Here is a 26,499-nt window from a genome sequence, read left to right on the forward strand (position 1 = left end):
TCATGGTGAGAGGGACCAGACCCGTGGAAGTGGCAACAGGCTCTGGGCTGGAATAGGAGGGAAGTGGGAACCCCTGGCACTAACAAATTTCTCTGGAAGTCTGCACTGTCCCCATGGATTGCCGAGGTTCGTCCTGCCCTGATTAATGCTGATTTGCTAAATGCAAATAAACATATTCAATGGAAACTATTAAAGAAATCTATTTTAAAGAAATGAGTGTAGATGTCTTTCTTTCCAGTGCCTTTGCCAAAGCCATAACCCTCTCCAGGGCTGTTTTAGGGGGCTTTATGTTGTCAGTAGTGGCTGAGGTCTATCATGCCTCAGCTCTGGTCCCCTGCAGTTAGAGATGTGGTTTGGTGGGGAGGTAAAACCTGTCCCAAGCCAGGGCCATAGAGCTGGGAGAGGGAGGACTGGGCTTCTCTCCTGCCTGTGCCTCCCTGTGAAAAATGCTCCCCAAGACCCCAGGGGCAAAGGCCAAGGCCCTGGTTACCCTGTGACACACAACAGAGCCAGTCCTGGCCGATTGATGTTTATTCAAGCAGTGCAAAGCTGACAGTGAGTGCTGCAGCGCTTGCCTCCAACCTACAGCAGCAGCTGGGACGGGCCAGGGCACCTGGGCTCCTAATGCTGGAAAAAATCCCCAAAGGGCTTTGGTGAGAGGGGGCTCCAGGGGCAGGGAGCTCCAGCATCAGCCAGAGGTGAGGCAGCAGTGCCACAGCAGGAAGGGACTGTGGCTGTGTGGTCACTCCCTGGCTCCAGGGCTGGCAGGAGCCCCTGCCCACCTCCCCACTCTCCCATTCAGGAGTGCCCACCTCCCCACATTCCCATCCAGCTGTGCCCACCTCCCCACTCTCCCATTCAGGAGTGCCCATCTCCCCATTCCCATCCAGCTGTACCCATCTCCCCCCTCTCCCATCCAGGAGTGCCCATCTCCCCACACTCACATCCAGCTGTGCCCATCTCCCCACTCTCCCATCCAGGAGTGCCCATCTCCCCATTCCCATCCAGCTGTGCCCATCTCCCCTCTCTCCCACCCAGGAGTGCCCACCTGCCCCCTCTCCCAGCAGGAGCTCCCACCTTGGAGAAGCTGTCCCTGGTGCGGGCGCGCAGTTTGTTGACCTGGCTCTCGGCGATGTCGGCGCGCTCCTCGGCATCGTCCAGCTCGTGCTGCACCTTGCGGTACTTCACCAGGTTGGAGTTGGCCTGCTGCTCCTGGTAGGGACAAGGGAGGGGTGGGTGCATGGGGCAGCAGGCTCTGAGCTCCCCACACGGCTCTCATGGCCCCTGGCAGGCAGTCCCAGGGAGGGACAGCCCCACCCCTGTCCCAGAGCAACGAAGGGCACTTACTGCCTCCTCAAACTGGCGCTTGTAGCTCTTGACCTTGCTCTGCAGCTTGTCAATCAGGCCCTGCATCCGAGTCAGGTTCTTCTGGTCTTCCTCGGCCTGCAAGAGCCCCAGCTCCCTTAGCCAGACCCCAGCAGCCCCTCACCTCCACCTTTATCAGAGTCCCAGTGGTGCCAGGTCACAAACACAGCACCAACCTGCCCCACCAACCCAGCTCTGTGTCACAGCACCCGTCCCTTGGTCTCCCCTTGTGTCCCATCACCCAGCTCAGGAGGTGTTGGGAAATTGGGAGAATGACCTAGAGCAGGAAGAGGGTGGTGTGACGAGGAGAAGCTTGTGCAGTTGTTATCATTCCCCAGACAGAGCTCAGAAGTCCAGGCTGGGTTGGGCTTGGTGGATGGGTTCTTGGGTAACATGAGGCCAAGCAAAGAGAGCTGTGCCAGGTGCTGCTGGAGTGGGGCTGGACCTGTGAGCAGAGCTGCTGTACCTGGTAGCTCAGCTCCTTGACCTTGCGCTCGTACTTGCGAATGCCCTTCTGTGCCTCTGCCATCTTCTTCTGCTCCATGTCCAGCTCTCCCTCCAGCTCCCGCACCTGCAGGGCACAGACTGGATCAGCACTTGGCTCCCAAGCAACAGCAGCAGCCCAGCTAAAGCCAAGCCACTTTCCTAGCTCAGAGAAGCCACAGCAGAGGCTAAAACTATCCTGAGCTGGGCCCAGGCTGACTCTTGGGGACTGTCCTCTGGTCCCCCAGAGCCACCTCATGTCCTCAGAGGGATGGGGCAGAGTCTGGTACCACAGACTGGGGCAGCCCCTGGAGTTCTCCTGAAGAGCACAGCCAGGGATCTGCCCCTCCTTCCTCACCCTGCCCTCCAGCTTCTGGATCTGCTTCTTGCCACCCTTGAGAGCGATCTGCTCTGCCTCGTTCAGGCGCAGCTGAAGGTCCTTGATGGTCTGCTCCAGGTTCTTCTTCATGCGCTCCAGGTGCGCGCTCGTGTCCTGCTCCTTCTTCAGCTCCTCTGCCATCATGGCAGCCTGCAGGGCCCATAGCAGGACATCACCTCAGGGCCAGCCAGCCCTGCCAGACCAGGGCTCAGTGGAGATGTGAGACCCTCCCCAGCCACACAGCACAGTCCCCATCACCCTCTTACATCCGTGATGGCCTTCTTTGCCTTCTCCTCGAAGTTGTGACATTCCTGCACAGCATCCTCCACCTCGCTGCACAGCTGGGAGATGTCTGCCTCCAGCTTCTTCTTTTGGTTGATCAGACCCATGTTCTGCACACAGAGCAGGTTCAGTGTGAGCAGCGCTGGTCATTCAGCACTGCTGCCTGCGGTGCAGACACAGGATTTGGCAGTGCCCACCTGGGAGTGAAGCAGAGTGGCCCTCTCGGTGGTCTCCAGCAGCTCCTGCTCTGCCAGCTTCCTGCTCCTCTCCGCCTGCTCCAGGGCTGCCCGCAGCTCCTCCACCTCTGCCAGCAGCAGGTTGCTGCGGCGCTCCAGGGCACCTACCTGCTCCTTCAGGTCGTCATTGTGGTGCTGGGTGTCATCCAGCTCGACCTGCAGGTCCTGTGGGGCAGCAGGGGCTCAGTGGGGACAGCAGGGGCTGGGCCGGCAGCAGCGGCAGCACTGACTCTGCCCCAACCTTGATCTGGGCCTGCAGCTGGCGGCTCATCTTCTGGAAGTCGGCGGCCTGGCGGTTGGCGTGGTTCAGCTGGATCTCCATCTCGTTCAGGTCCCCCTCCATCTTCTTCCTCAGGCGCACGGCCTCGTTCTTGGCCCGGGCCTCCGCGTCGAGGGAGGCCTGCATGGAGTCCATGGCGCGCTGCTGGTTGCGCCTGCGGGACAGGCCGTGCGTCACCCTGGCTCACCAGGCCCGGCCAGCCCTGTCCCTGCCAGCCCTGCAGCCCTGGCCCCTCACCACACACCTCAGGCTCTCAAACTCCTCGTCCTTCTCCGCCAGCTTCCTGTCCATCTCCGCCTTGATCTGGTTCAGCTCCAGCTGGATGCGCAGGGTCTTGCTCTCCTCGTGCTCCAGGGCTCCCTAGAGGCAGCTCAGCCATGGGAAGGGGGTCCCTGGAAAGGGGCTGTCCCCAGCCCCCCACCCCAGCCTGGCCTTGTCCCCCAGCCCATTGTTATGGTGGAACCCCCCAGTGCCTGCAGTGGTTGCAGGACCCCCATAAATGGTATTCCCAATGGCTCCTGGGGGCAGCAGGAACACATGGGAAACAGGACTCACCTCTGCCTCCTCCAGAGCTGCCTGGATATCGTTCTTCTCGCTCTCCAGCACTTTCTTCACCTTCTCCAGCTCATGGATAGTTTTGCCACCCAGACTGATCTGGTCAGTCAAATCAGCAATTTCCTCTGCCAGGGACAGGAGGAGTTTGGTCAGGAAGGAGTTTGTGGGGCCAGCCCTGTCCAGGTAACATCCCCATCCCCCTGCCCAGGCTCAGCAGATATCCCCCAACCCCTCAGAGAGCAGCCAAGGCTGTGCTTGGGGACATTTCTGCAGTGTGGGAGAGAGCACACAAGTGGCATTAAGGACCTGGGGAGACCTGTTTGCCCAACAGCAACACCCCCAAGGCAGTGCCATGCCACAGCCATGGCACTCGGCAGCACCATTTGGGAACAGGCAGCACCATTTGTGAACAGGAGCCATTTGAGGACAGGAGGCAGGTGGCTCTGCCTGTCCTCCCAGAATGTCCCCAGTGTGAGGGCAGGACACACACTGGCATCCCAGCAGGGCTGCATCCCCCCAGTGGATGGGCTGAGCAGCAAGGTCTTCTCCTGGCCAACAAGGGACCCAATAGCACATGCCTGAGGACAGGGCAGGAGAAAGAGCCTGAGCCCCAGAGAGTGCTTGAGCCCAGTCCTACCCTGCAGGTTCTTGTTCTCCCTCTTGAGGGTCTCCAGGTTGTCCAGGGACTCCTCGTAGGCGTTCTTGAGCTTGAAGAGCTCCGTGCTCAGGCTGCGCGACTCCTTCTGCGACGCCTCCAGCTCCACCTGGGTCTCCTCGTATTTCTGCTTCCACTCAGCCAGGATCCTGTCAAAGTTGCGCTGCTTCTTGTCCAGGGCAGCACAGGCCGAGTTGGCGCGTTCCAGATCCACCGACAGGTCCTCGATCTCGGTCTGCAGCCGGTGCTTGCTCTTCTCCAGCGAGGAGCACTTGGCATGGGCAGCCCCCACGGCTTCCTCTGCCTCCTGCAGCCGTGTGGCCAACTTCTTCCTGCCAAGGGCACTGGGGTGAGCACTGCCTGCCCTGCTGCCACCCTCCCCCCAGCCTCCAATCCAGGCAGGAGCGTGCTGTGTCACCCCGGCTCTGGGAGAGCCCCATTGCTGAACAGAGAGCTGCCACCTACAAGGAACCAGTTGTGCCATGGGACTTACTTGGCTTCCTCCAGCTCCTCAGTCCTCTGGATGGCATCAGTCTCGTACTTGGTTCTCCACTGGGCCACCTCAGTGTTGGCTTTGGACAAGTTCCTCTGGAGCTCGCTCTTGGCCTCCACCTCCTCCTCGTACTGCTCCCGCAGCAGGTCACAGTCGTGCCGGGAGCCTTGCAGGGCATGGGCCAGGGCATTCTTGCTCTGAGGGAGAGAGAGCAGAGCTGGCTCCAGGCTCCAGGACACAGGCTGTGGCACCAGGACAGGGAGCAGCAGCAGGAACTTCTGTTCTTCCCCGGTGGAGTTGCCCTGTGTGCAGGGTATGTCCCACCCAGCCAAGGGTGTCACTCAGAGACCAGCCATGCTCTGAAACCTCACCTTGGTCTCTTCGTCCAGCTGCCTCTTGAGTTCCTCAATGCTCTGTGTGAACGAGACCTTGCCACGGCTCAGCTGGTTGATAAAGGACTCCTTTTCTTCCAGCAGCCGAGTAAGCTCCCCTGGGTTCAAACAGAGCCAAACCAGCTCCTTCAGGGCTGCAGGGCTGCAATCTGCACTAGCCCACATTCCCCCAGAGCCTGTGGCTATGCCTCCAGCTGCCCCAGCTGTATCCCCACCTAGGCCATGGGCCAAGGTGCAACTAGTTAAAGGCAAAGGATGCCAGTGAGGAATCTCTCCTGAGGCACAACTAGTTTTTCCCTCCATGGAAGAGGACAGATCCCCCATCTGAGCCCCAGTCCCCCAGCCATACACCCCAGAGGCAGAGCAGCCCTGAGGGAGCTGGGTGCCCCTGGCATGTGCCCCACTCACCGTTCTCAGTCTGCAGCCGACCCCGCTGGGTGTTCACGTCCATCAGCTGCCTCTGCAGCTCATCCACCTTAGCCTTGGCCTCGTTCAGCTGGTCCTCGTAGGTACGGCACAGCTTCTCAGCATTGGCCTGCAGGCACCAAGCACAGCCTGCCTGAGCTCAGCTCTGCCCACAGATCGCCAGCCTCCCACACTGGGAGACTCTGCCCTGCTCAGGGGATCCTATGGGCACACAAGGCAGAGAGCAGGAGCCAGCCAGAGCTCACTGCTAAGCTAACATTAGCTCTCTGCAGTTAAGTCTCCCAGGAAATGTCTTCCCAGAGCCCCCAGACTTGACTAGGACAAGTAAAGCATCCTGCAGTGACACAGGGACAAGCTATGGGTCAAACAGGGACTTGGCCATGGCAAAGAGCTATTGAGACACCACCCCATGGCTGTGGCTGTGCTGGTCACACTGCACCCAGCTGCACTGATATCCACAGGAGAGACCAGCCAGAGAACCAGGACCCACCTTGCTCTTGGTGATGTACTCAACATTGGATGTCAGGTCATCAATCTCCATCTTCATCTCGCTCTTCTCCTTCTCCAGCTTCTGCTTGACTCGCTGCAGGCTGTCGATCTGCTCGCCCAGCTCGCCCATACTATCCGCGTGCTTCTTGCGCAGGGCGGCCGCCGTGGCCTCGTGCTGCAGCGTGGCCTCCTCCAGGTCCCTCCTCAGCTTCAGGAACTCGGCCTCCCTCTTCTTGTTGAGCTCCAGCTGCGTGGCCGTGCTGCCTCCCGCCTCCTCCAGCCGCTCGCTCAGCTCCTCCAGCTCCCGCGACACCTCCGCCCGCTGCTTCTCCACCTTGGCCCTGGCGGCTCGCTCGGCCTCCAGCTCCTCCTCCAGCTCCTCAACGCGTGCCTGGACACACACAGCAGGGCAGATGCTCCAAGCTCTGCGTGGAGCTCCAGCATCTCTGCTCTCCACAGTGGAGCAGTATCTCTGGTGATGATAGGAGGCAAAAAGCCACAAGTCTCAGCCTGTTTTGGGAAGCAGGCACTCCTTGGTAGCACATTTGGAGCTCCTGCTTTCCTCTGTCCCTGGCATAATCTTCTTTTCATGTGAACTTTCATGACTGTGGCGACCTGTCTCTGACAGGAAGAAACCCACTGTCTGGGTTTTCAGAATCTGGTTACTGGATTAAAGGTTTGATTTTGGACAGAGAACTGCACCCTGGAAGCTGTTCCCCAGGTTGGTGATAGTGTTCACCTCAGCAGCTCATTGTTTAATTTTCAACCCATCATATTTTGGCACAGGGCTACTCAGACCAGCTTTGTCCAAGGAGATGTCCCTGTGTTAGAGAAGGACTGGCTCATGCAGATTACCCAGTCCATCACATGCAACGGAAATTTTGGACTCCTAGGATGTAAGAATAGCTCTTCCCACCACACCTGGACCTCCTTGATCTTCTTCTGCAGCTGGGCCTCCATCACTTGCCCATCTTCAATCCTTGAATTCAGCTGACTCATCTCAAAGTCTTTCCTGTACAGACAGAAGACAGAGCCTCTGGTTAAGCAAACACTGTGCTGACAGGTCCTTCTGGCCCCTAGATTTTCCTGCACTCTTACACTCAGGCCAGAGGATGAACAAACCCACAATAGAAAGGGATAAGCTGCAGCTCATGGAAGGCTCACAGGAAGGACTGAAGTAACCAAATTGGCAGACAGCTGGCACTGAGGGTTTCCCTCTGAGGTCCCAAGGTGTTCTCCAGTTCCCAATGAGAATGGGACATGACTGGAGTCTGTACTTGCAGCTGAGGCCCCAGCAGAGTGGTGGATCCTGCCAGGCAGGTCCCTCCTCTCCAGCCCTACGTACAAAGGTCTGTCGTGCCCTGGTCTATGAGCCTGTCACAAGTTCCTCAGCCTCTCTGCAAAGTGCTCAGGAAAACCAAGCCCTCCCTGTGCCTGGAACTGGTCACACACAGTGCCCAGAGCCACAGTTTCCTGCAGAAACCACACATCTGCTGGGTTTAGAGGTGCAGAGCCCAGAGCCCAGGCACGTCACACACTCACTTCTTGAGCTTCTCATCCAGCTGCTGTTTGTCATTCTCCAGATCCATTACAGACTCTTGGGACAGCTTCAGGTCTCCTTCAAGCTTCCTCTTTGCTCTCTCCAGGTCCATGCGAACCTTCTTCTCTTGTTCAAGAGAGCTTTCCAGCTGGAAATGAAGGGAGGTGGGGTAGGGAGGGGAAGGACCTTCTGTAGCCCCACCCTTGCCCATGGCCACTGCTGTGGGAATTTCACCAATCCCCTGGGAGCCAGAGGTGTTTCCCAGCTGGTCTCCAGTCCCATCCCTCAGCCCAGGCATGTTCTCCATGAGGTGCTCTACACCACCTCTTGTTTCAGGGGTAGTTTGTCAATGGGATTATTCATCAACAGGCCATATTAAAGAGGGATCTGGTAATGATCTCCAGATCCCACTCAGTCATAGCCTTTGGGCTCCTGGACATGTGACTCAAACCTCTTGTTTAATTCTCACTGGCCAATGACTCACATCATCCACTTGCTGCTCCAGTTTGACCTTGACTTTGGTCAGTGTGTTGACCTTGTCTTCCTCAGCCTGCAGGTCATCCAGGGCCTGCTGATGGGCCTCTTGCAGGGCTTTCTTCTCCTTCGTCAGCTTGGCAATGATCTCATCCAGACCAGCCATCTCCTCAATCAGGTTTTTAACCTGCATCAGTGAGGACAAAAGTCTCAGAGGGAGGATGTGCAAGGCTACTCCAGCAGCCTGACCCTTGAAAGGCAGGAGTCCTTCCATGGGCAACAGCAGCTCGGCTCCCCACCAGCAGGCAGCCCCTCTGCCACTGGCCAGGCTGGGTTTTCCATGTCTCAGATCACCTGCCACAGCACAGAGCCATTTGCCCACAGCCCTCTGGGCAATGAGGCAGGACATGGAGAGTTTTCCCTCTGCCCTGCCCCAGTTCCCCCACACCAGCAGCCTTATCCCCGTTGTTTCTCAGGTGTCCCCACAAGCATTGAGGCTGGACCCTGCAGGGAGGTCAGTTACCTTGTTCTCAGTGGCATGTTTCTCCTTCTCCACCTTGGCCAGTGTGAGCTCCAGGTCATCGATGTCCTTCTTCAGCTCTGCACACTCATCCTCCAGCTTGCGTTTCTTGGCGGTGAGCTCGGAGCTCATCTCCTCCTCATCCTCCACACGCTCCATCAGCTCCTTCACCTTGGCCTCCAGCTGGATCTTGGTCTTGATGAGCAGGTCACAGCGTTCCTCTGCATCTGCCAGGTTGTCTTGCTCCTGGGAGAGGCACACAGAGCCAGTGCTCACCCTCTGCCCCAGGACTCTGCTCTCAGCCCTGCTGTCCTGGCCTTCTTGTGGAATGGCAGAGCAAGCCCGAGGTGCCCAGGTGTACAAAAAATACAGCTCCAGTCACTGCCTGTCATCAAGGTTTCTCAGGACAACCACTCACACTAACCAGGGCCAAAGAGCAACTCAATCTTTCCAGGGGAAGGACAGGCTGGCATGAAAAACAGCACAAAATTTGGCAAGCAAACATTGCCATGCCCTCCCAGCCCTTAGTGAGGAGAACACCCTTCCCAGATCACAGATCACAAATCCCTGTGACAGCCCCAGAATGTGATGGCACTTCAGGTCTGCAATCTTAGGTTTGCTTCAGACAGATTGTGGCAGTGAGGGAGCTTCAGAACTGGAAGAGGCGGAAGGAGGGTTCTAGGACATTCTGCTCCTTCTTCTACCCATGGACCCTGCACTGTCTTAACTCCTAACACCCCCAGAGAGGGTGAGGCACTCACTGCCTGCAGCTGGAGAGCCAGGTCGTTCTTCTCCTGGATCATGGAGACCTGCTTCTCTTCCAGCTCCTTCCTCTTAGCCTCAGATTTCTCCAGAGCCTCCTTCAGCTTCTGGAATTCCTCCTTCAGGCTGGACATTTCCTTCTCAGTCTGAGCAGACTTGAGTAAAGGCTTGATCTTGAAGAACAGCTTCATCCAGGACCAGTTCTTGACAGCGTTGAAGGCACGGATGTTCCACTGGATGGTATAGAGGGCTTCCCTGAGGGAATACAAGCATAGCATCATCATCATCAGGGGTGGGCATTCCCCATGTCCCACCCTGGCTTCTGCAGGCCTGGATATGGGTCCACTCTCCAGCAGCTGGACAAATGGCAGAAAGGTGCATTGCGTGCACAGTGTACTGGCCCTGCTGGGATGGGTGGATTGGCCTGGATTTCAGCTCTCCTCAACTCTGCCTCCCTCTGAATCTTCCAGAGGAAACACGAGGCTCCCACACCTACATCCTCCCTACCAGGGCCATGCCAGACTGACAGACCTGCTCTTCCAGGTTTGCCTCCATCCCTCAGGACCAATCACTCACTGCCAGACACAAGCAAACCCCACAGGTCAAACCCAGGGACACATGCACAAGAAACAAGGAGACACAAAGTTCTGCCTTTAGCCCCCACAGCTCTACCTCCTGCTGATGATCCTCTGATACTCCACACGCATGAGGTACCCACGGATCCTGGCCTGCAGCATTGTCAGCACCTTGGCCAGACGCTCATCTCGCATCTCCTCCAGCAAGCCCAGCAAACCAGCCTTGAAAAACACCTGTGGGCAGGAGAGGAGTCACCAGCAGAAGGACAGAGGGCTCAGGGGTTACACAGCCTGCCAGGGAAACGTGGAGCTGCACCCACACAGGGCACAGGAAACCAGATCTGCCCTGAGCACATCATGCTCCCCAGCAGGGACAAGAGGATGTGCTGGGTGGGATGAGGTCAGGCAGCAGTGACCTGCTCAGAGCCGCTCTTTCTCTTCCCAGCCTGCATCCTCCTCTGCCCTCCTGAGCCCTTTCAAGGGCCACCCAGAGTGCAGGGCTACAGCAGGGCTGTGGCCAGGCAGGGACAGGCATGGAGAGTAACAGCAGGCGAAAGTTCTCCCTCCCAAGGATCAGCTGCCCTCCCTCACCTTGGTGTGACCAAACTTGTACTGAGCACGGTCCAGGTCCAGGGAGATCAGCAGCTTCTCTGTGGCCTTCCTGCTGTCCACAAACTTGTCTTCTGGGATGGCTGCTGGATTGAGGATACGGTAGCTGTGGGGCAGAGCAGAGGGAGCCATGCAAAGGACTGCAGCACCAGCATCATCCCAGAGCCCCAGGCAAGCCACTTCCCACTGCATCCACAGGGCTGCCCCACAGGCTGCAGCTGGGTGTGAACGAACTGCTTCAGGGCACAGCATTCCAGGCACCAGGGAAATGGCAGATTTTAGTCCCTAAACATCAGGGAGACTGTGCAAGGAGGCCACTGGCCTCACCAGGTCTAAGCAGCATGGATGGGACTTAAAGTGAGAACCCTAAGGATCCATTCCAGGGGCAGAGAGAAATCTGAGCCAGGATCAGAGGGGCCTGAGCCTTGCCACCCTCCCCCTGCACCAGCCCTGCATTCAGCACCCCAGACATCCAGATCTCATCCCAAACTCCCCACGTCTGGCACCCCAGAGCCAGCAGCAGAGCTACCCCAAACTGCACAGGCACTGGGGGTATGTGGGGGCTCAGAGCAGCCCTGCAAAGCTGGGGAGCAGGTCAGAGCCAGGCCAAGTCTGTCTGCCCCTGAAACATGCTGGGTGAGGAGGAAGAGGGGGGTTACCGCTGCTTGAAGTCTGCGTAGAGGATCCTGTTGGGAAATCCCTTGCGGCAGATGCGGATCCCCTCCAGGACCCCGTTACAGCGCAGCTGGTGCAGCACCAGGAAGGAATCCATGGCTCCTGGGGGCAGGACACACATGGAGCACATGCTCAGCACAAGAAGGCAAGGGAATGGAGCTGCAGCCTGGGTCTGAGCCCTGGGAACATCCCATGTTCATGGTTTGAACACAGGTGGAGTTTGAAATGGAGCTGCAGCCTGGTCTGAACACCTGGTTTCTTGCTAAGCAGGTCAGTGCTGTGCTGAGCACCAGTGCTGCAGCTTGGGCTTGGATGGCAGAACTCAGCCTGCAAGACTCATCCATGCCTGCTGTTCTACAAGTGCCAGGCTGCACAGCCAAAATGGGAGCCTGGCAAAGCTCCTTCTCCCCTGGGTCACAGGAGTTCCAACACTGAGATGGGGTCAGGGCTCAGTGGCAGCATGAAAAGGCTTGGGTAGAGGGTGGGTAGAAGAATCCCTGCCAGTTCCCACATGTGCTGTCCCCAGGGGCAGTGCCAGGCTGCTGCCTGGGCTGTCCCATACCTGGGGTCTTTGTCTCGTTGGGGATGATGCAGCGCACGAAGTGGGGCTGGGTGGAGCGCAGGTTGGTCATCAGCTTGTTGAGATTCTCCTGCAGGGCAGACACAGGGGCTGAGGCACAGCTCTGCTTCCCTACTGGGCTTCTCTTTCTCTCCAGCCCCTTTCCCCCACAGGCAGGGAAGGAGGGGGAGCAGACCCTGAGAATCCCTTATGGCAGGGGAAAGGGGGAATTTCCTCCTGTTATCCGGGGGCAGGATCAGTGCCTCCTGCCAGGGTGGGAGACTATCCATGGCAGAGGGGACTGGGCTGGCAGACAGGCCAAGGGGCACTGGCAAGTTTTGCTGTGCCACAGAAGTTTGCTGTGCCAGATGCTTCCCAAATATTTGTAGGTAAAGTTTTGCTGCAGGGGAGAGCCAGGAACACGGGATTGAGCATATTCCTGGTACAGAGCTCTGTGCTCAGCACCCTGCAGTTCCAGTGCTGGTGTCCACACTAGCTGCAGAGAGAGAATGTTAGGATGTGCAGGATTTCCTGCTCCTCCATAGTGCTTCACCCCCTTTGGCTGTGACAGAGGGCACTGCTGAGGCAGACTGCACCTCCTTTTCTCCCAGGGCATCTCTACCCTCGATCTTTCCATCTGCCTTCCCCTGCTTGTACAGGCTCAGCCTGTCCAGGACCAGCTCAGGGAAGGAAACACCCTGCACAGCTCCACATCACCATGGGGCAGCTCGTCACCACAAACACCTTTTCCCAAGGCCTGTGACCTGCCCAGAAGGAAGAAAGTCACACCTTTCCCTGAACACAAGCTCTGCCACAGAGCTGCCTTGTTAAAGCACCTTGGCAAAGAGTCACAGAATATCCTGAGCTGGAAGGAACCCACAAGGATCATCCAGTCCAGGTCTTGGCCCTGCACAGACACCCCAACAATCCCACCCTATGTGTGGGACCATTGTTCAAATGCTCCTGGAGCTCTGGCAGCCTCAGGGCTGTGACTTTGGCCCTGTCCCCACAAGGCTGTGATGGCAGGACACCCTTCTGTGCTGCTTTCTAGCTGGTTGAGCTCTGAGGTGGACAAGTAACTCCAGTGGTGAGCTGGGATGGAGCTGTGTGACATCTTGAGCTGTAAAATGGGTCAGGTCACCCCCCAGGACAGGGAGCTGCCTGCTCAGACACCTGCAAGACCCTCCTCCATTTTCTTCTGCCCAAAAGTTGTCCTTCCTGCTGAAGGGAATGAGGAGAGAAGTAGCACAGACTTAAAGTGATGTTCATGGAATTAATTATCTAAACATCACTACAAGTCTTAACTGCCTCTCTCTCAAAGGTGGAGGAGCTGCCAGGAGTGTCACGAGGGCAGGAGGAGCATGAGCCCAGCTCCAAGGAGCTCTCCCAACCTGGAGCCTGGTGTCCTGCCCTGGGAGCACTGGGACAGGGCTGGGACTCTGCTGGGCACGGGCCCCTTGTCCAGGGATAAGAGGGAGTTGGGGGCTTTGGCCGAGTGGGGGTCCCTCAGCATCTCTGGGGGTCCCTCAGCAGCTCTCATGGCCCCCCAGGCCCCAGGAGGTGCAAGGAACCAAGAGTCTCAGCAGGGAAGGGGCTGCCAGTGGCAGCCTCAGAGCAGGTTTCCCCATGGCCCTGGATGAGGGGCTGGCTCTCACCTTGTGCAGCTGTGACACTGTTTGGAAAGAAGCTGCCTTTTTACGTTTCTCCTTGGCCCCTGGCTTGTGAGGTTCCTCTGTTGGATTGAAATATTGATTATTTGCATCAGCAGAACATCTGCTTGACTTGAAGGACTCAGGGGAACCCCAAATACCCCAAAATCCCACAGACCTTGCTGTCTCTAAAGCAAAGGTGGTTGTGCCCTGCTGCAGAACAAAGGCACTGACCACCAAATACATCTCCCACAGCACCCAGCTCTGGGTGTTCCTCAGCTCCTGGTAGCAAGACACCCCTTCACGCTCCCAAAGTGACAGGGACACCACAACAACCCTACAGCCCCACACAAGCCCTTAAACCAGCACCCACTGCTCAGGCCAGGAAGGAATTTGGGGAGGGGAAGGGGAGGAGAGGAGAGGAGAGGAGAGGAGAGGAGAGGAGAGGAGAGGAGAGGAGAGGAGAGGAGAGGAGAGGAGAGGAGAGGAGAGGAGAGGAGAGGAGAGGAGAGGAGAGGAGAGGAGAGGAGAGGAGAGGAGAGGAGAGGAGAGGAGAGGAGAGGAGAGGAGAGGAGGAGAGGAGAGGAGAGGAGAGGAGAGGAGAGGAGAGGACGAGGAGAGGAGAGGAGAGGAGAGGAGAGGAGCGGAGAGGAGAGGAGAGGAGAGGAGAGGAGAGGAGAGGAGAGGAGAGGAGAGGAGAGGAGAGAAGAGAGAGAGGAGAGGAGAGGAGAGGAGAGGAGAGGAGAGGAGAGGAGAGGAGAGGAGAGGAGAGGAGAGGAGAGGTAAAAACAGGGTGAGGGTGGTCCTCACCTGAAGCAGAACCCACATAGTTCTCATAGAGGGAGGCCAGCAGCTTGTTCTGGGATTTCTGGAAGACGGACACCACTGTCTCGTTCAGGGGGTCCTTGTTCTTGTCCAGCCACCCCACGATGTTGTAGGGCACCTGTCCCCGAGAGGAAAGCTCAGCACAGCCCTGTCCCTGCCAGGGAGCTGTGGGGGCTGGGAGAGCTCCAGGACATACCACACCAGCGTAGTGCACCACCTCAAAGTGCGCCTCGTATTTCCGCTTCTTGTCCGGCCGCGGCTTCTGGAAGTTGGGCGACTTCCCGATGTGGTTGTCGTAGAGCTTGGATTTGAAGGTCATGTCAGAGGCTTTGGGGAACATGCACTCCTCCTCCAGGATGGACAGGATCCCCATGGGCTGCAGGGAGAGGGGGGATAAGGAGGACTGAGCTCAGTGTTGCCATGTCCGATCCCAAAATGGGATTCTCTGTGCCACTGAGCACGGGCTTGACCTGGGACATCCCATCCTCATCCAGCTGCAAGACACTGGCCACAGAGCCAAGCTGCCACCAGCATATTCCAGGCTGTCTCTGACCTCCCAGCCCCATGTGGGACTGGCAATGAAACACTCATCTTAGAAAATTAGTGTGGGCTTCATTGAAGCCACAGGCTGAAAATTGCAAGGGCCTGAGGCCTTTTTCTCCTTTCTCATGCTAAGGAAAATTTCTCTCGGGTCTGCTGCAGTTTGCCTGTTCCTCCCTGGATCTTCCCAAGGTGACAAACCTCGGGAAAAACAGGAAGGAATTCACAATAAGATTAAGCACCTGCTGTTTTTCAGAAAGTAAGGAAAAACAGTTCTCACGATCCGTGAGAACGTTCTGTTTTCTTCTACTATCCAATGGACGGCCGTTCCTCTCTTCTTCAGCGATCCACACTATAAAAGTGGTTCGCCTTCACAATAAAGTTGCTTCTCTTTGCTGCTAGCTGGAGGAGTCATTGTCGTTATTCTCCGCGGCCGTATCGCGAATAACGACAAATTAGGATTTTAGTTAGCTTGCTAAAAATAATTAAAAGTTAGAAGTTAGAAGGGGGTAGTTATCTGAAACTTAAATAATTGATTGTCTGTCATTTCATATTTGCTCAACTGTGCTTACAATGGGAAAAGATGAAATTACTGAACAGATCAAAAGGAACATAGACAATACAGCCAGAAACCCATTCTTTGAAAAACTGGGCTATCCCCAGAAATCGTTTGTATTGGCATTGATAGAAAAGGTCAAGAGTTCAGGGTGAGGAAGACTCGCTTTACTTCCTCCATTTAAGACCCCTCCCCACGAAAACGACCCCAGACTTAATTCAATAAGCCAATCACACATGCTTAATAGCTATTCAAGCTAATTACCATAGGAACCAGAGGATGGGAGGGGCTGTTTTATGAATATGGATTTGTTTGAATCCTTTGTCAATAAATAGACTCTGTGATCACCTGTGATTTTGCAGGGTGTATCACAGGGTTACCTCACACTGCTGCCCAGCCCTGAATAAACACACACTTTGTAACTTTAAATTGTTAGAGAGTCTTTTGTCCAACACAGTTGAGTATCAATATTAGATCAATACTCTTATTTTGGTAATTCAGCTAGGCCTGCAAGACATGGAATTTTGCCCTGCCCCAACAGATTGTTGAGAAGGAGGGAACCTGTCAAGGATTGCTCCTTTAAAAAAAAAAAAAAAAAATTTCCTTCATGCAATAGTGGAAATATTTTCTATGAGTTGCTCTGAATCTGCGAATGCTCAAGTAAGAGTTCCTGATGGGCTGCAAGTGGACAGAAAAATAGGGGAAGAGAAGATTGCTCTCTGGAGGAAAAGGCTGCACCAGGTTTTGTGGCTCCCCAGTGGGTAGAAACAGAATTTCCATATTTTCATGAAATCAAAATTTATGTCAAAAAAGTTTCAAGAGGTTGGAGGCTCTGAGCTGTAAGTATGGGGGAAAAAAAAGCTGGGCACTTGCCACTTGCCAGGGAGGGAATAATTTAATTTTGATAGCAGAGCACCTCTCTGTGGCAGCCTTTGCAAACAAACCATCTCCCAGCAGTGCCATTTCCATGCCCTGCCTCGCTTTCTACCTTCTCAATCAGGTCAATGCAGGCCTGCAGGTCCAGGCCAAAGTCAATGAAGACCCATTCAATGCCCTCCTTCTTGTATTCCTCCTGCTCCAGGACAAACATGTGGTGGTTGAAGAACTGTTGCAGTTTCTCATTGGTGAAGTTGATGCACAGCTGCTCGAAGCTGTTGAACTGCAAGAACAAAACAGATCCAAGTCAGAAGGCAGAACTCCAGAAGTGAAGGTGTGGAGGGTGTGGAGGGTGATCCCTGCCAGGTCCAGCTGGCAGAGCAGCTAGCCAGAGCAACATTAATTCATTCCTTGAGAGCTGCCTGTTTGCTCCACACACACCAATCCAGACAAGAGCTCCCTCTCTCCATTTCTGAGAGACAGAGCTCTCAAACACCAGGGGGCTGAGCTGCCCTGAACTCACATCAAAGATCTCAAAGCCTGCAATGTCCAGCACCCCGATGAAGAACTGCCTGGCCAGCTTGGTGTCCAGGGTCCTGTTGATGCGGGTCACCAGCCACTTGAACATGCGGTCGTAGGTGGCTTTAGCCAGGGCCCCCACGGCGTACAGCACCTGCAGGGCACAGCCAGGCACACACTCAGCTCTCCCTGACCCTGCAAGGCTGGGAGAGCTCCTGCTGCCACACAAAGGATGGACAGGCAGAGACAAGGTGTTCCTGGGTACAGTGCAAGCTCCAAAGTTAGTTTTACATCCCTCACAAGTGTGTTCCTGCCCACCTGGCCTATCTTGCCTCTAAGGTCTTAGGATGTAAGTTCAGTTTAAAGTGACATTTTAAAGAAGCCTTGTGCCTGGCAGGAGCCTACAGCTCACTTTGGTTAAGACACTAGCTCCTGAGCTCCTCTTGAATTGTGCTCAAGGACTGGCTTGAACTATTCAGGCCAGGTCTGGGTTCCCAGCTGGGCTGTGGCTGGGCTCTGACAAGACACATTTGAGTCTTCTACAAGATCAACTCAGATGAGTGTTTAGACATTTAGAGTTTTCTACTTTTCAGGACTGAACCCTTCACAGGAGTGTGACTGTGTCTGAAGCAGATCCATAGAACCTGGACCTCCTCTGTCTGGGATCCAGCCCACATCTCAAAGACACTGCATAGAATCTCCAGCCTTGGTTAATGTGCAAAGCTATCAGCCAGCTCTGCCACCCGTTTACCCTGCTCCTAAAAGCCAAGAACTGTGGATTCACCCTCTCCTGCTGCTCTGGAGTCTCCTCCTACACCCAGGACAGTGAACTGAAGCACCAGTGGCACCCCAGTGTGGGCAGGGGACATGTGTCCTGCTGTGCTGTCACTTACCTGCCCCACGTTCTGACCTTTAGTCACGTACTCATTGCCCACTTTCACACGAGGATGGAGCAGCCCCTTGATGAGGTCAGCTGAGCTGATTCCCATGAGATAGGCAGCTTTGTCAGCACCTGGAAAGCAGCACAAAGGCATGAGGAGCCCACAAGGAGGGTTTGGGAATGGAAAAAGGAACCAAAATTAAAAATGACCTGCTCTTATGGTTATCAGTGCTAACCATGCTAGTTTTTACACCTCCTCCAATGTCTAATGTGATTTTCCATCTTGGATAGTTTATGATGCTTTGAAGTTTGAACTTCCTGACTGACAAGTTACTGTTTGGAGGTCTGCTGCACCTTACCAAGTGCTTATCGGGTTTTAGTCTTCTTGATCTGGGGTTCTCTATGCATTTTACAGGGGAGGTTTGAATTTCCACACAGTGAATTTGAATTGACCAGAAGGGAGGTGATTTTCTTTCATAAACTCCCAATAGCAGATTGTAGCTAGAAAATCACCTCTGTAGGGAAATCACTGCCATATCAAAACCATCATTAATTACCAGGTAGAGCTAAAGCCTGTGTTGCCACTCCTGAGGCAAAGACAATTTTTCCTTCATGAATGTTAACATGACCAAGATTGATCCATGTAGTCATTTCTGCTGGATCCCTGCTGATATTTTCCAGGTACCTGCTAGAGCTCCCCCTTCTCACCCTTTCACATGCTGGAAATTCACCCTTCTCCCTTCAGGTTTGCTCTGCAGCCTGACTGTTCTTAGATCTGTGAATTACACTGGATTTTGCTGAGCAGCAGACCAGGAAAAGTGTTAGACAGTGATTGTTCCTACTCTAACTGCTCTTCAGGAAGCTGTGAGCTGATCAGGTCCTGCTCCCAGCCTGGCTCATCCTCAGTGGATGCCCTGCCTGGAATGTTGTCCAGTGAAGTGCAAGAGGTGAAGAGCAGGAAAAGAGTGCACAAGATGAAGCCCAGCTGGGCTGTGACACCCTGGGATGCTGCTGAGACAAGCCTGATGCAGATGAGACCACCTTGCAGAGAGACTGTCCCAAATATTCCTGCTCAAGGACAAGCCCTTGGTGCACCCCAGCAGGGCCTAGGACAGGGTGGGTGTTTAGGGCCAGAGTTATCCCAGCCTGGGCAGGTCTGGAGCTCAGAGCCTGACTCACTTTCAGTGCCATCAGCCTCTGCCTGCTCCTCCCGCTGCTTTTGCTTGAACTTCATGTTCCCAAAGTGCATGATGGCCCCCACTATTTTATAGGAGCCATATTTCTCATCATTGCTGAAGCCCAGGATGTCCATGGCGTGCTGAGGAGACACAAAGCAGTAGAGACAGAACAAATTCACCACACTGAGGTGAGGGTTGGTTCCTTCTCCCACCATCTCTCAAGGAAAACTCCCTGCCCTGGGGCTGGGCAGGGTGCCCTCTCTGGTGGGCACCCAATAGGGTTTTGGAATGTGGCTCCAGCTCCCCCAAGACCTATTTGAAAGCAAAAGGACTAGCCCAGCATCCACAAGGAGGAGGCTTTCCACGCTGAGGGCTTAGGAAGAGACCTGACTGATCTCTAAGCTCCCTGACAGGAGGGGGCAGCCAGGGTGGATCGGGTTCTGCTCCCAGGGAACAGGGACAGAATGGGAAGGAACAACCTCAAGCTGTACCAGGGGAGGTTCAGGTTGGACATCAGGAGGAATTTCTTCACAGAGAGAGCTGTCAGGCATGGGATAGAGCTGCCCAGGGCAGTGGTGGAGTGCCCATCCCTGGAGGTGTCCAGGGAAGGGCTGGACATGGCACTCAGTGCCTTGGGCTGGGCACACAGTGGGGATAAATCGCAGGTGGGACTCGATGGTCTTGGGGGTCTTTTCCAAATTTAACAATTCTGTGATGTTCTTTCTCATGGGCACTATGGGAAGTGCTCATGTGCACAGGCCCTTCCTGAGGCAGGGAGTTACTCTCCCTTCCCTGCCTGGATGGGGCTGCTGGTGGAGATCACTCTACCCCTTCTTGTAGGCTCACAACAACTCGAGGCCAATGCACCAGAGGGAATTCCCAACTAATTTAAAGAGGGACACACAGAAAGCCAGGACACAGCCAGAGCTGCCCAGAAGGAGCTGTGCCCTCCCAGCCCAGGGCTGTGCACGTACATCTGTGGCCATGAGCTCAGCACCATCATCCAGGTTGTCCACTGTTGTCACCCCCTGGCAGCAGAAGTGGTAGTCGTAGGGGTTCAGGGACAGCAGCAGCATATCTGCAGGGAGATGCCATGCAGAGGGTGAGGCCAGCCTGGCAGGGACACCCCTGGGCACACAGACAGCCCTGCACACAGCTGGAGCAGGAAGGGTTCCCAGCATCAGCTAGAGGGCACCAGCTGGGGAGGAACAGCCTCCCTCCACTCATGGGTCCAGCTCTTCTGTGCTTGCCTCCTGCTTGCTATCTTGGGACATGGCCTGGCTGCAGACTGATTTAGAAGTGGCCACCATGCCCTTGTGACTCCAGATAAGATTACTGCTCCCTCAGACCTGCCTAATAAGGTGCTGTTCAGCACCAAGCTCAAGAGCCCTCAGCCAAGAGATGACCACCCTAGGGGCTGTGCCAGCCATCCCTCTGTGTGGGGAAAGGCTTCCTGAGTGATGGGGCACCAGGAGCTGCTCAGAGCACAGCACAGCACACACAGAGCAGGTGGGGCTGTCCTGGGCATCACATCTACACCCGTGCCCAGAGCTGTGCAGATGCTTCCAAGCTCACCTGAAACAGGTCATCTCACTTGCTGAGGAGGCTGCAGAACACCCCCCTCTATCCCAAAATGAGTAAATCTCCATCCTGCACACACTGAGGTCAGTGCTGTCCCACCACCCTCGAGGACTCTGTACAAGGCAGCTTTGCAAAGCACATTCCCACCTTGCAGGTAGACCCTGGGTGACCTCTGCTCCTACACAGTGGCAGAAAGAGCTTTAGCCTGGCTTTTCAGCCTCTGAGGATAATAGAGGCTGGTTTAGTGACCTCTTGAAATCTCTTCTACCTTCAATTATCCACAATCCTATGATTCTGCACAGCTAGCAAAGCATTCAAGGGCAGAACCTGCATGGTGAGCTGGCTCTGCTCATTCCTGTGGACCCCAAAGCTGACAACAGAGCTCTCTGGGGCAGAGCTCTCAGCTCATGCTACTCTAAGGGCTGTGCTGCATCTGTGACTGCCTTACCTTGCAGCTCTGGTTTCTTCCCAGACAGGATCTGGTAGAAAATGTGGTAGCTTCGCTCTTTGGGCTGTTGGAAAATCACTCTGGATTTTTCCAGAAGATCTAGAATGAAATAAGGCAGAGCAGGGCTTGTTCCTTCTGAGAGCTGAGCACAAACAGAGGGATTAATTCCTTCCCCAGTGCAGCTACTCACAGATGTCAATGTCTGCAGAGGCCAGTTTCCCTGAGGGACCAAAGTGGATCCGGATGAACTTGCCCTGAAAATACACACAGGAGATAAGTGCTGGGCTTGGCTGCAGAGGTACTGCTCTGAACAGCCCCTAGAAACTGAATTAATTTCCTGCTTCTTGAGCTTCTGCTGATGCCAGGCAACTTACTGGGCTCTGTAAAGTGGTGAAGCTCTCTGCTTTGTAATGTGAAGAAGCTCAAAAAGCATTGCCCAAGGGTTTACATACCAGGCAGGCAGAAATTTCACTGACAGCAGATAAAACCCTGTCCTCAGGTCTATTCTTACCACTGACCATTTCTGCAGGGCCCAGTGGCACCCAGCCTGCCTGCAGCCCCTGCTCTGTGCTGGGCTCAGGGTCTCCTCCAGCAGTCACAGGAGCTCTGCAGCACAGCAGAGCCAGGCTGGGCTTAGCAAAACAAGTGCTGCTTCCTGGAAAGGACACACTTGTCTGTCCCAGAGCACTCCAGGCTGTGCTCACTGTCCCTCTCAGCTTTGGTCCTGCCAGGGGTGTGTCTCCACCACCGGCTGTGACACCAGGGCCATTCGTGCTGGCCACCATTTGCTGCACTGATGTAACCAGATGTTATGGGCCAGATAAACCTGGCTCTGGCAGTGCAGTGCCAGCAGGAAGCAGCTCCAGCTCCCTGCTAGGTGTCTGTCCTGCTCACAGCCACAGTGGCACCCCTGTGCCTCCAGCCCACACGGAGCCACAGCTCTGCCCCGCCCAGGCACTCACAAAACGCGAGGAGTTGTCGTTCCTTATGGTTTTGGCATTGCCAAAAGCTTCCATGGCTGGGTTGGCCTCGATGATTTGATCCTCGAGGGTGCCCTGGAGAACAAAGCCAAAGGACGTGTCAGCTCCCACACAGCCAGGGGGATCTGTCACCAAGAACAGGGGGCAGTGCCAGGGGCTCCTTGCTGCTCCCCTTGGCTGGCCTGCTGCTCCCCTGGCACCTCTGTGCCCTCTGTGGCCTTCTCCTCACCTGAACTGGAGCCCCAGGCTGCTGTCCCTCTGCACACACCAGTCCTCACCCCTCAGGAGCTGCACTATGCAAACCAGGAGCAAGCTCATGTTGTCACCACTACAGCCTGAATTCTTTCAGGCTCTCTGACATCAGGCATTTCCACTAAACCAAGGTCTAGGACAGCATATTGTGACACAAGAGGTCCTACACCAACAACAGGCATTGCAGGGTCCAGTTGATGGGAATACACAAGTCCCAGCTGGCATCTGCTGGGAATACTGGGGCTCTCCTGAGATGAATCCTCTCCTAACCTTGTTTTCCCACGTGTGTTTCTCTGTTCAAAGACAAAGGGACAGCCTCTGCCTAATGCAGGTGAAGCAGGACAAGGATTTGAGGAGAGGAGCAAGAGACTGGTGCTGAACCACATGAAGGATGGTAGGGTTAGACAGCTGATACAGAGTTTGGTGGCACAGGCACCTGCAGGATTTTTCATGAGAGTTTTGCCCATGGTCTGACACATTACAGTCTGCAGGGTTTTCCCCAGATGGGGAACACCAGCTCTGGGCTCTGCCCACCCAGAGCCACCATCTCTTTCCAATGCTGGAACCACACAGCTCCAGCTGTGGGCAAAGGAGATGGGGAGCAGCTGTGAATCACACACTTACCAACACACTATCCCCTGAGTTTCTCTTGATCTCTTATCTCTGAATTCAGCCTGGGAGGTTGAGTGAGGGCAGCCCCAAGACCCACAAATTCAGCCCCTGAGCTGTCTCTTTGTTTGTCCAGGTGGTCACTCATGTGCTGATAAACATCCCCCAGCTAAAGGCTCAGAGAAATCAAGGGCCAGGGATGCATGACTGAGCCCTTGGGGTGCTGGGAGCTCCAGGGGCTGAACCTTTGCTGCCTTTCTTTGGAACAAACACCTCAGAAATGTCTCCCATGCTGTCATCAGGGGTGGGCAGGTCCACTTGGCAGAGGGTGGGCACCAGCAGGGTCTGCAGCCAGACCAGGGCTATTTGTGTCAGGGACTTTCTCCTGCCCCTCAGCACCACCATCCCCAGCTGGGCTTTGAGGCTGAGGTCAGGGTATGAAGGCATCACCTCACCTTTGGAGGAGCCCACACCACTGCCAGGCAAACACTGGGTAGAAATGAGTATTTGAAGAGAGAGGAGAGGTTGGAGGCAGAAAGACAGCAAGAGATGAAACAGCAAACCTTCCAGCTATGGGAAGGAGGGAGATACAAAACCAAGTGGAGAACTAAACACTTCTCCCAGACCTAAGCTAGAGACCCTCCACATCATCCATCACAGATCTGTGGTGCAGCAGAACCTGTCCTGAGCATTAAAGAGCCCACAACACTTACCCCAGTTTTAGTGGCAAGAGCTGCCTAGAGAAAGGAGAGAAAATTGTCTTTAGAAATCCAGAAAAGCCAGGCAAGAACCACGAGAAGCATGGTCAGAAAAGCAGGGCATGACCATTTAGTGCCAAAAAAAAAGGTCCAAGAAAAAACCACAAAACTCCGAGGACTTACTTTATAGGAGAGGCCAAAAAGTTGTTAAATATATTAGCTCAAGAAAATAAAGAAATGCATCAAAAAGCAAGAATAGTTAAATTCAAACTCTAAGAAGAGGAAAGAAAATAATGCTGAAGTATTGCTTGTCTGATACCTAAAGCAGCCAGTTTGCTTCCATGAGGGGAAAGCAGGCTGGAGCCTCAAAGTATCCAGAAGAAAGAAGCAATTGCAAGGACAGCTCAAAAATAACCAACACCAAAGAAAAGCAAGATTCAAAACAATAGCAAGAAAAGCACAAGGTAGAAAAGGGTCAAAATGACAAAAGGAGGGGAGGAAAAAAGGAGAAAATGCTGAAAAGCAAGGCTTAAAAGAGGCAAGGTGGGAAATGGAAGGTTTACTTCATCCCTTCAATGCTCCTTAAGAAGATCACTGGGGTGTTGAAGGGGGAAAAGAAGAGAAAAAGAACAACTAAAGCACCTTTTCCAGGCTGCACAAATTGAGCAGCCGCATTTAAGAAAAAAAAAAAAAACAAAACATTTCCCCTTGAGCAGAATAATTTCAAGCCTTGCTTGTTCAAAAGTCGGGGAAAAGCCAAGCCCTGGGTGGGTCAGACCAAAACATGTTTTCAAATGCAAAACATTGGGGAAAGAAAAAGTAAGAAGAAAGGGGAATGAGGCAAAAAAAATTAAAAAACAAAAAAGAAAGGAAGGAATAAAACCACAAGAACTTGTTTCAAAAGAAGATCTTACTAATTTCTTGCCCGGTGTGTCGCCCAAGGCTGCGACAATGGCAAAGTACTGAATGACCCGCTTGGTGTTTACAGTCTTACCAGCACCAGATTCTCCGCTTAGAGTAACAGAAATACACAGATCAAGGGCATGAGGCAAAGAACAGGCGCCGCTCCTGGCAGCCCGCGGGCGGGGAAAGCGCAGCCCGACGGGGCAGGATGCAGCTCAGCATCCCCACACGCGGGATGCCTGGCGGTCTGGGGGGCTGCGTGCCCCTCTTGGGGGCTGAGTTCCGCTGTTGGGGGCTGGTTTTGGGGGGACAGTGTTGGGGGCTGGCTTAGGAGGCACCGCAGCTGCGGGCGGTCCGTGTGCCCCCGGTTCCGCCCGGCTCCCGGAGCTGCCCCGGGGCTGCAGCTGTCCGGGACCCGGCAGCTTCCAGCACGCCCGGCTTTGCTGGGGCATCTCGGGGATGGCAGCGGCGTGCTGCCGGGGCGGAGAGTGCCCGTGAGCTCATGGCTATAGTTAGGAGCTGCTGTGCCATTGTAATCCCAGATCACAAAGAGCCGGGGGGAGCGCGCAGCGGAGCCGCCACCGGACCCGCGCCAAGCATCTCTCCGCAGCCCCTGCCTTTCCTAATTAGGCCATGGCTAAAAACGTCCGCGGCTCCTGGCAGCGGACAAGGGTCCTTTCGAGTCCTTTATATAGCCCTTATCTATATGTCACTTGAAATCAACCTGGCCTCCACCCTCCCACGTCACCCTGCTCACCCCTGCGGCCACCGTGTCCCTCCGGCCTTGGCCCCCATCCCTGCTGTCCCCTGCTCTCGGGGCGCCCCGCGGCCGCTCCCGCAGCTGTCGGGGTGCGGGGGAGCCCGGCCCGCGCGGGGCTTTGTCACCTGGCACGGCGGCGGGAGGGGTGACAGCTGGCACGGGGAGGGGACACTGCCGGGGGGGCTCCTGTGGGCACGGAGTGCCCATGCGGGGAGCACAGCACGGGGGTCTCAGCTCGCAGCGGGGCAGGGCAGGGCGAGGGGATGGAGGGGCACTTACGTGATGAGCATGGACTGGTTTTCACGGTCTGGAAAAGAAGGAGAGGCGTTAGGACAGCGCTGCGAGCCGGGGTGCCCAGCTCACCCCTGTGCCAGAGCCAGGGTGCCCAGGATGGATCCCCAGGAGCCCGGGGTGCCCAGGATGGATCCCCAGGAGCCTGGGGTGCCCAGCTCACCCCTGTGCCAGAACTGGGGTGCCCAGGATGGATCCCCAGGAGCCCGGGGTGCCCAGCTCACCCCTGTGCCAGAGCTGGGGTGCCCAGCTCACCCCCCTGACAGGAGCCCGGGGTGCCCAGCTCAGCTCCCTGTGCCAGGAGCTGGGGTTCCCAGAATGAGTGCCCAGGATGAGTCCCCAGGAGCCGGGATGCCCAGGGTGGGTCCCCAGGAGTTGGGATGCCCGGGGTGGGTGCCCAGGAGCCGGGGATGCTCAGAATGAATGCCCACGATGGGTCTCCAGGAGCCCGGGGTGCTCAGGATGGGTCCCCACAAGCCCGAGGTGCCCAGGGTGGGTCCCCAGGAGCTTGGGGTGCCCAGGATGAGAACCCAGAATGGGTCCCCAGGAGCCGGGGTGCTCAGGATGAGTCCCCACAAGCCCGAGGTGCCCAGGATGGATCCCCAGGAGTTGGGATGCCCGGGGTGGGTGCCCAGAAGCCGGGATGCTCAGGATGAGTCTCCACGATGGGTCCCCAGGAGCTGGGGTGCTCAGGATGGGTCCCTACAAGCCCGAGGTGCCCTGGATGGGTCCCCAGGAGCCCGGAGTGCCCAGGATGAGTCCCCAGGAATTTTCCCCAGGAGCCGGGGAGCCAGGGCGGGTGCCCAGGGCAGCGCTTACTGCGCAGCATGTCGTTGTAGGCGTTGTCGGCGATGGAGTAGATGTGCGGGGGCGCCTCCGAGCGCCGCTTGCCCTTGTACGCTGCCACCACGGGCGCCGTGTACACGGGCAGCCACTTGTAGGGGTTGATGGTGACGCAGAAGAGCCCCGAGTAGGTCTGCAGGGGGAAAGGGGTAGATGAGGGATGGGGTGTCCCGGCGCCCCCCTGCTGCCCTGCCCGCCCCACGGGTGCCCCGGGCTTACGTAGATCATCCAGTGCGAGTAGCGGCGCTTCAGGTTGTAGAGCACAGACGCCTCGTTGAGGTGGGTAAGCATGGCCATGTCCTCAATCATGTCAAACTTGGGGGGGTTCATGGGCTGCACCTCGTCCTCCTTCACCACCCGTG

At 55.7% G+C, this 26,499-nt stretch overlaps 1 protein-coding gene across 1 annotated transcript; it reads right to left on the reverse strand.

The window, feature by feature from the left end:
- Positions 1–515: 515 nt before the first annotated feature.
- MYH7B (myosin heavy chain 7B) lies at positions 516–26,225 on the reverse strand. Its single transcript, XM_079321980.1, has 37 exons — positions 26,114–26,225; positions 25,283–25,310; positions 21,764–21,856; positions 20,992–21,055; positions 20,802–20,900; positions 19,747–19,850; positions 18,774–18,912; positions 17,608–17,726; positions 16,719–16,868; positions 16,308–16,478; positions 14,420–14,599; positions 14,209–14,341; positions 13,405–13,481; positions 11,753–11,840; positions 11,175–11,292; positions 10,498–10,621; positions 10,004–10,140; positions 9,331–9,586; positions 8,573–8,815; positions 8,060–8,236; positions 7,578–7,723; positions 6,957–7,047; positions 6,037–6,426; positions 5,529–5,655; positions 5,100–5,218; positions 4,729–4,925; positions 4,218–4,567; positions 3,581–3,705; positions 3,270–3,385; positions 2,987–3,179; positions 2,707–2,910; positions 2,494–2,619; positions 2,207–2,377; positions 1,832–1,936; positions 1,348–1,443; positions 1,078–1,212; positions 516–627 (listed from the first exon to the last, which is right to left on the reverse strand). Exons 3-37 carry the CDS (start codon positions 21,815–21,817, stop codon positions 622–624), a joined length of 5,130 nt encoding a protein of 1,709 aa, XP_079178106.1. The 5' UTR covers positions 21,818–21,856; positions 25,283–25,310; positions 26,114–26,225; the 3' UTR covers positions 516–621.
- Between the last annotated feature and the right edge of the window lie 274 nt (positions 26,226–26,499).

This window comes from Erithacus rubecula (assembly GCF_903797595.1).
Source record: "Erithacus rubecula genome assembly, chromosome: 18".
NCBI classification, from domain to species: Eukaryota; Metazoa; Chordata; class Aves; order Passeriformes; family Muscicapidae; genus Erithacus; species Erithacus rubecula.

Excerpts from the sequence above, each read along its gene's own strand:
- MYH7B (XM_079321980.1), bottom strand. The coding sequence starts at position 21,817 with ATGGAAGCTTTTGGCAATGCCAAAACCATAAGGAACGACAACTCCTCG. Across the intron at positions 17,727-18,773 it reads AGAGGCTGATGGCACTGAAA|GTGCTGACAAAGCTGCCTAT; the intron begins GTGAGTCAGGCT and ends GCTGCTTTCCAG. Across the intron at positions 3,706-4,217 it reads GGAGAACAAGAACCTGCAGG|AGGAAATTGCTGATTTGACT; the intron begins GTAGGACTGGGC and ends TGTCCCTGGCAG.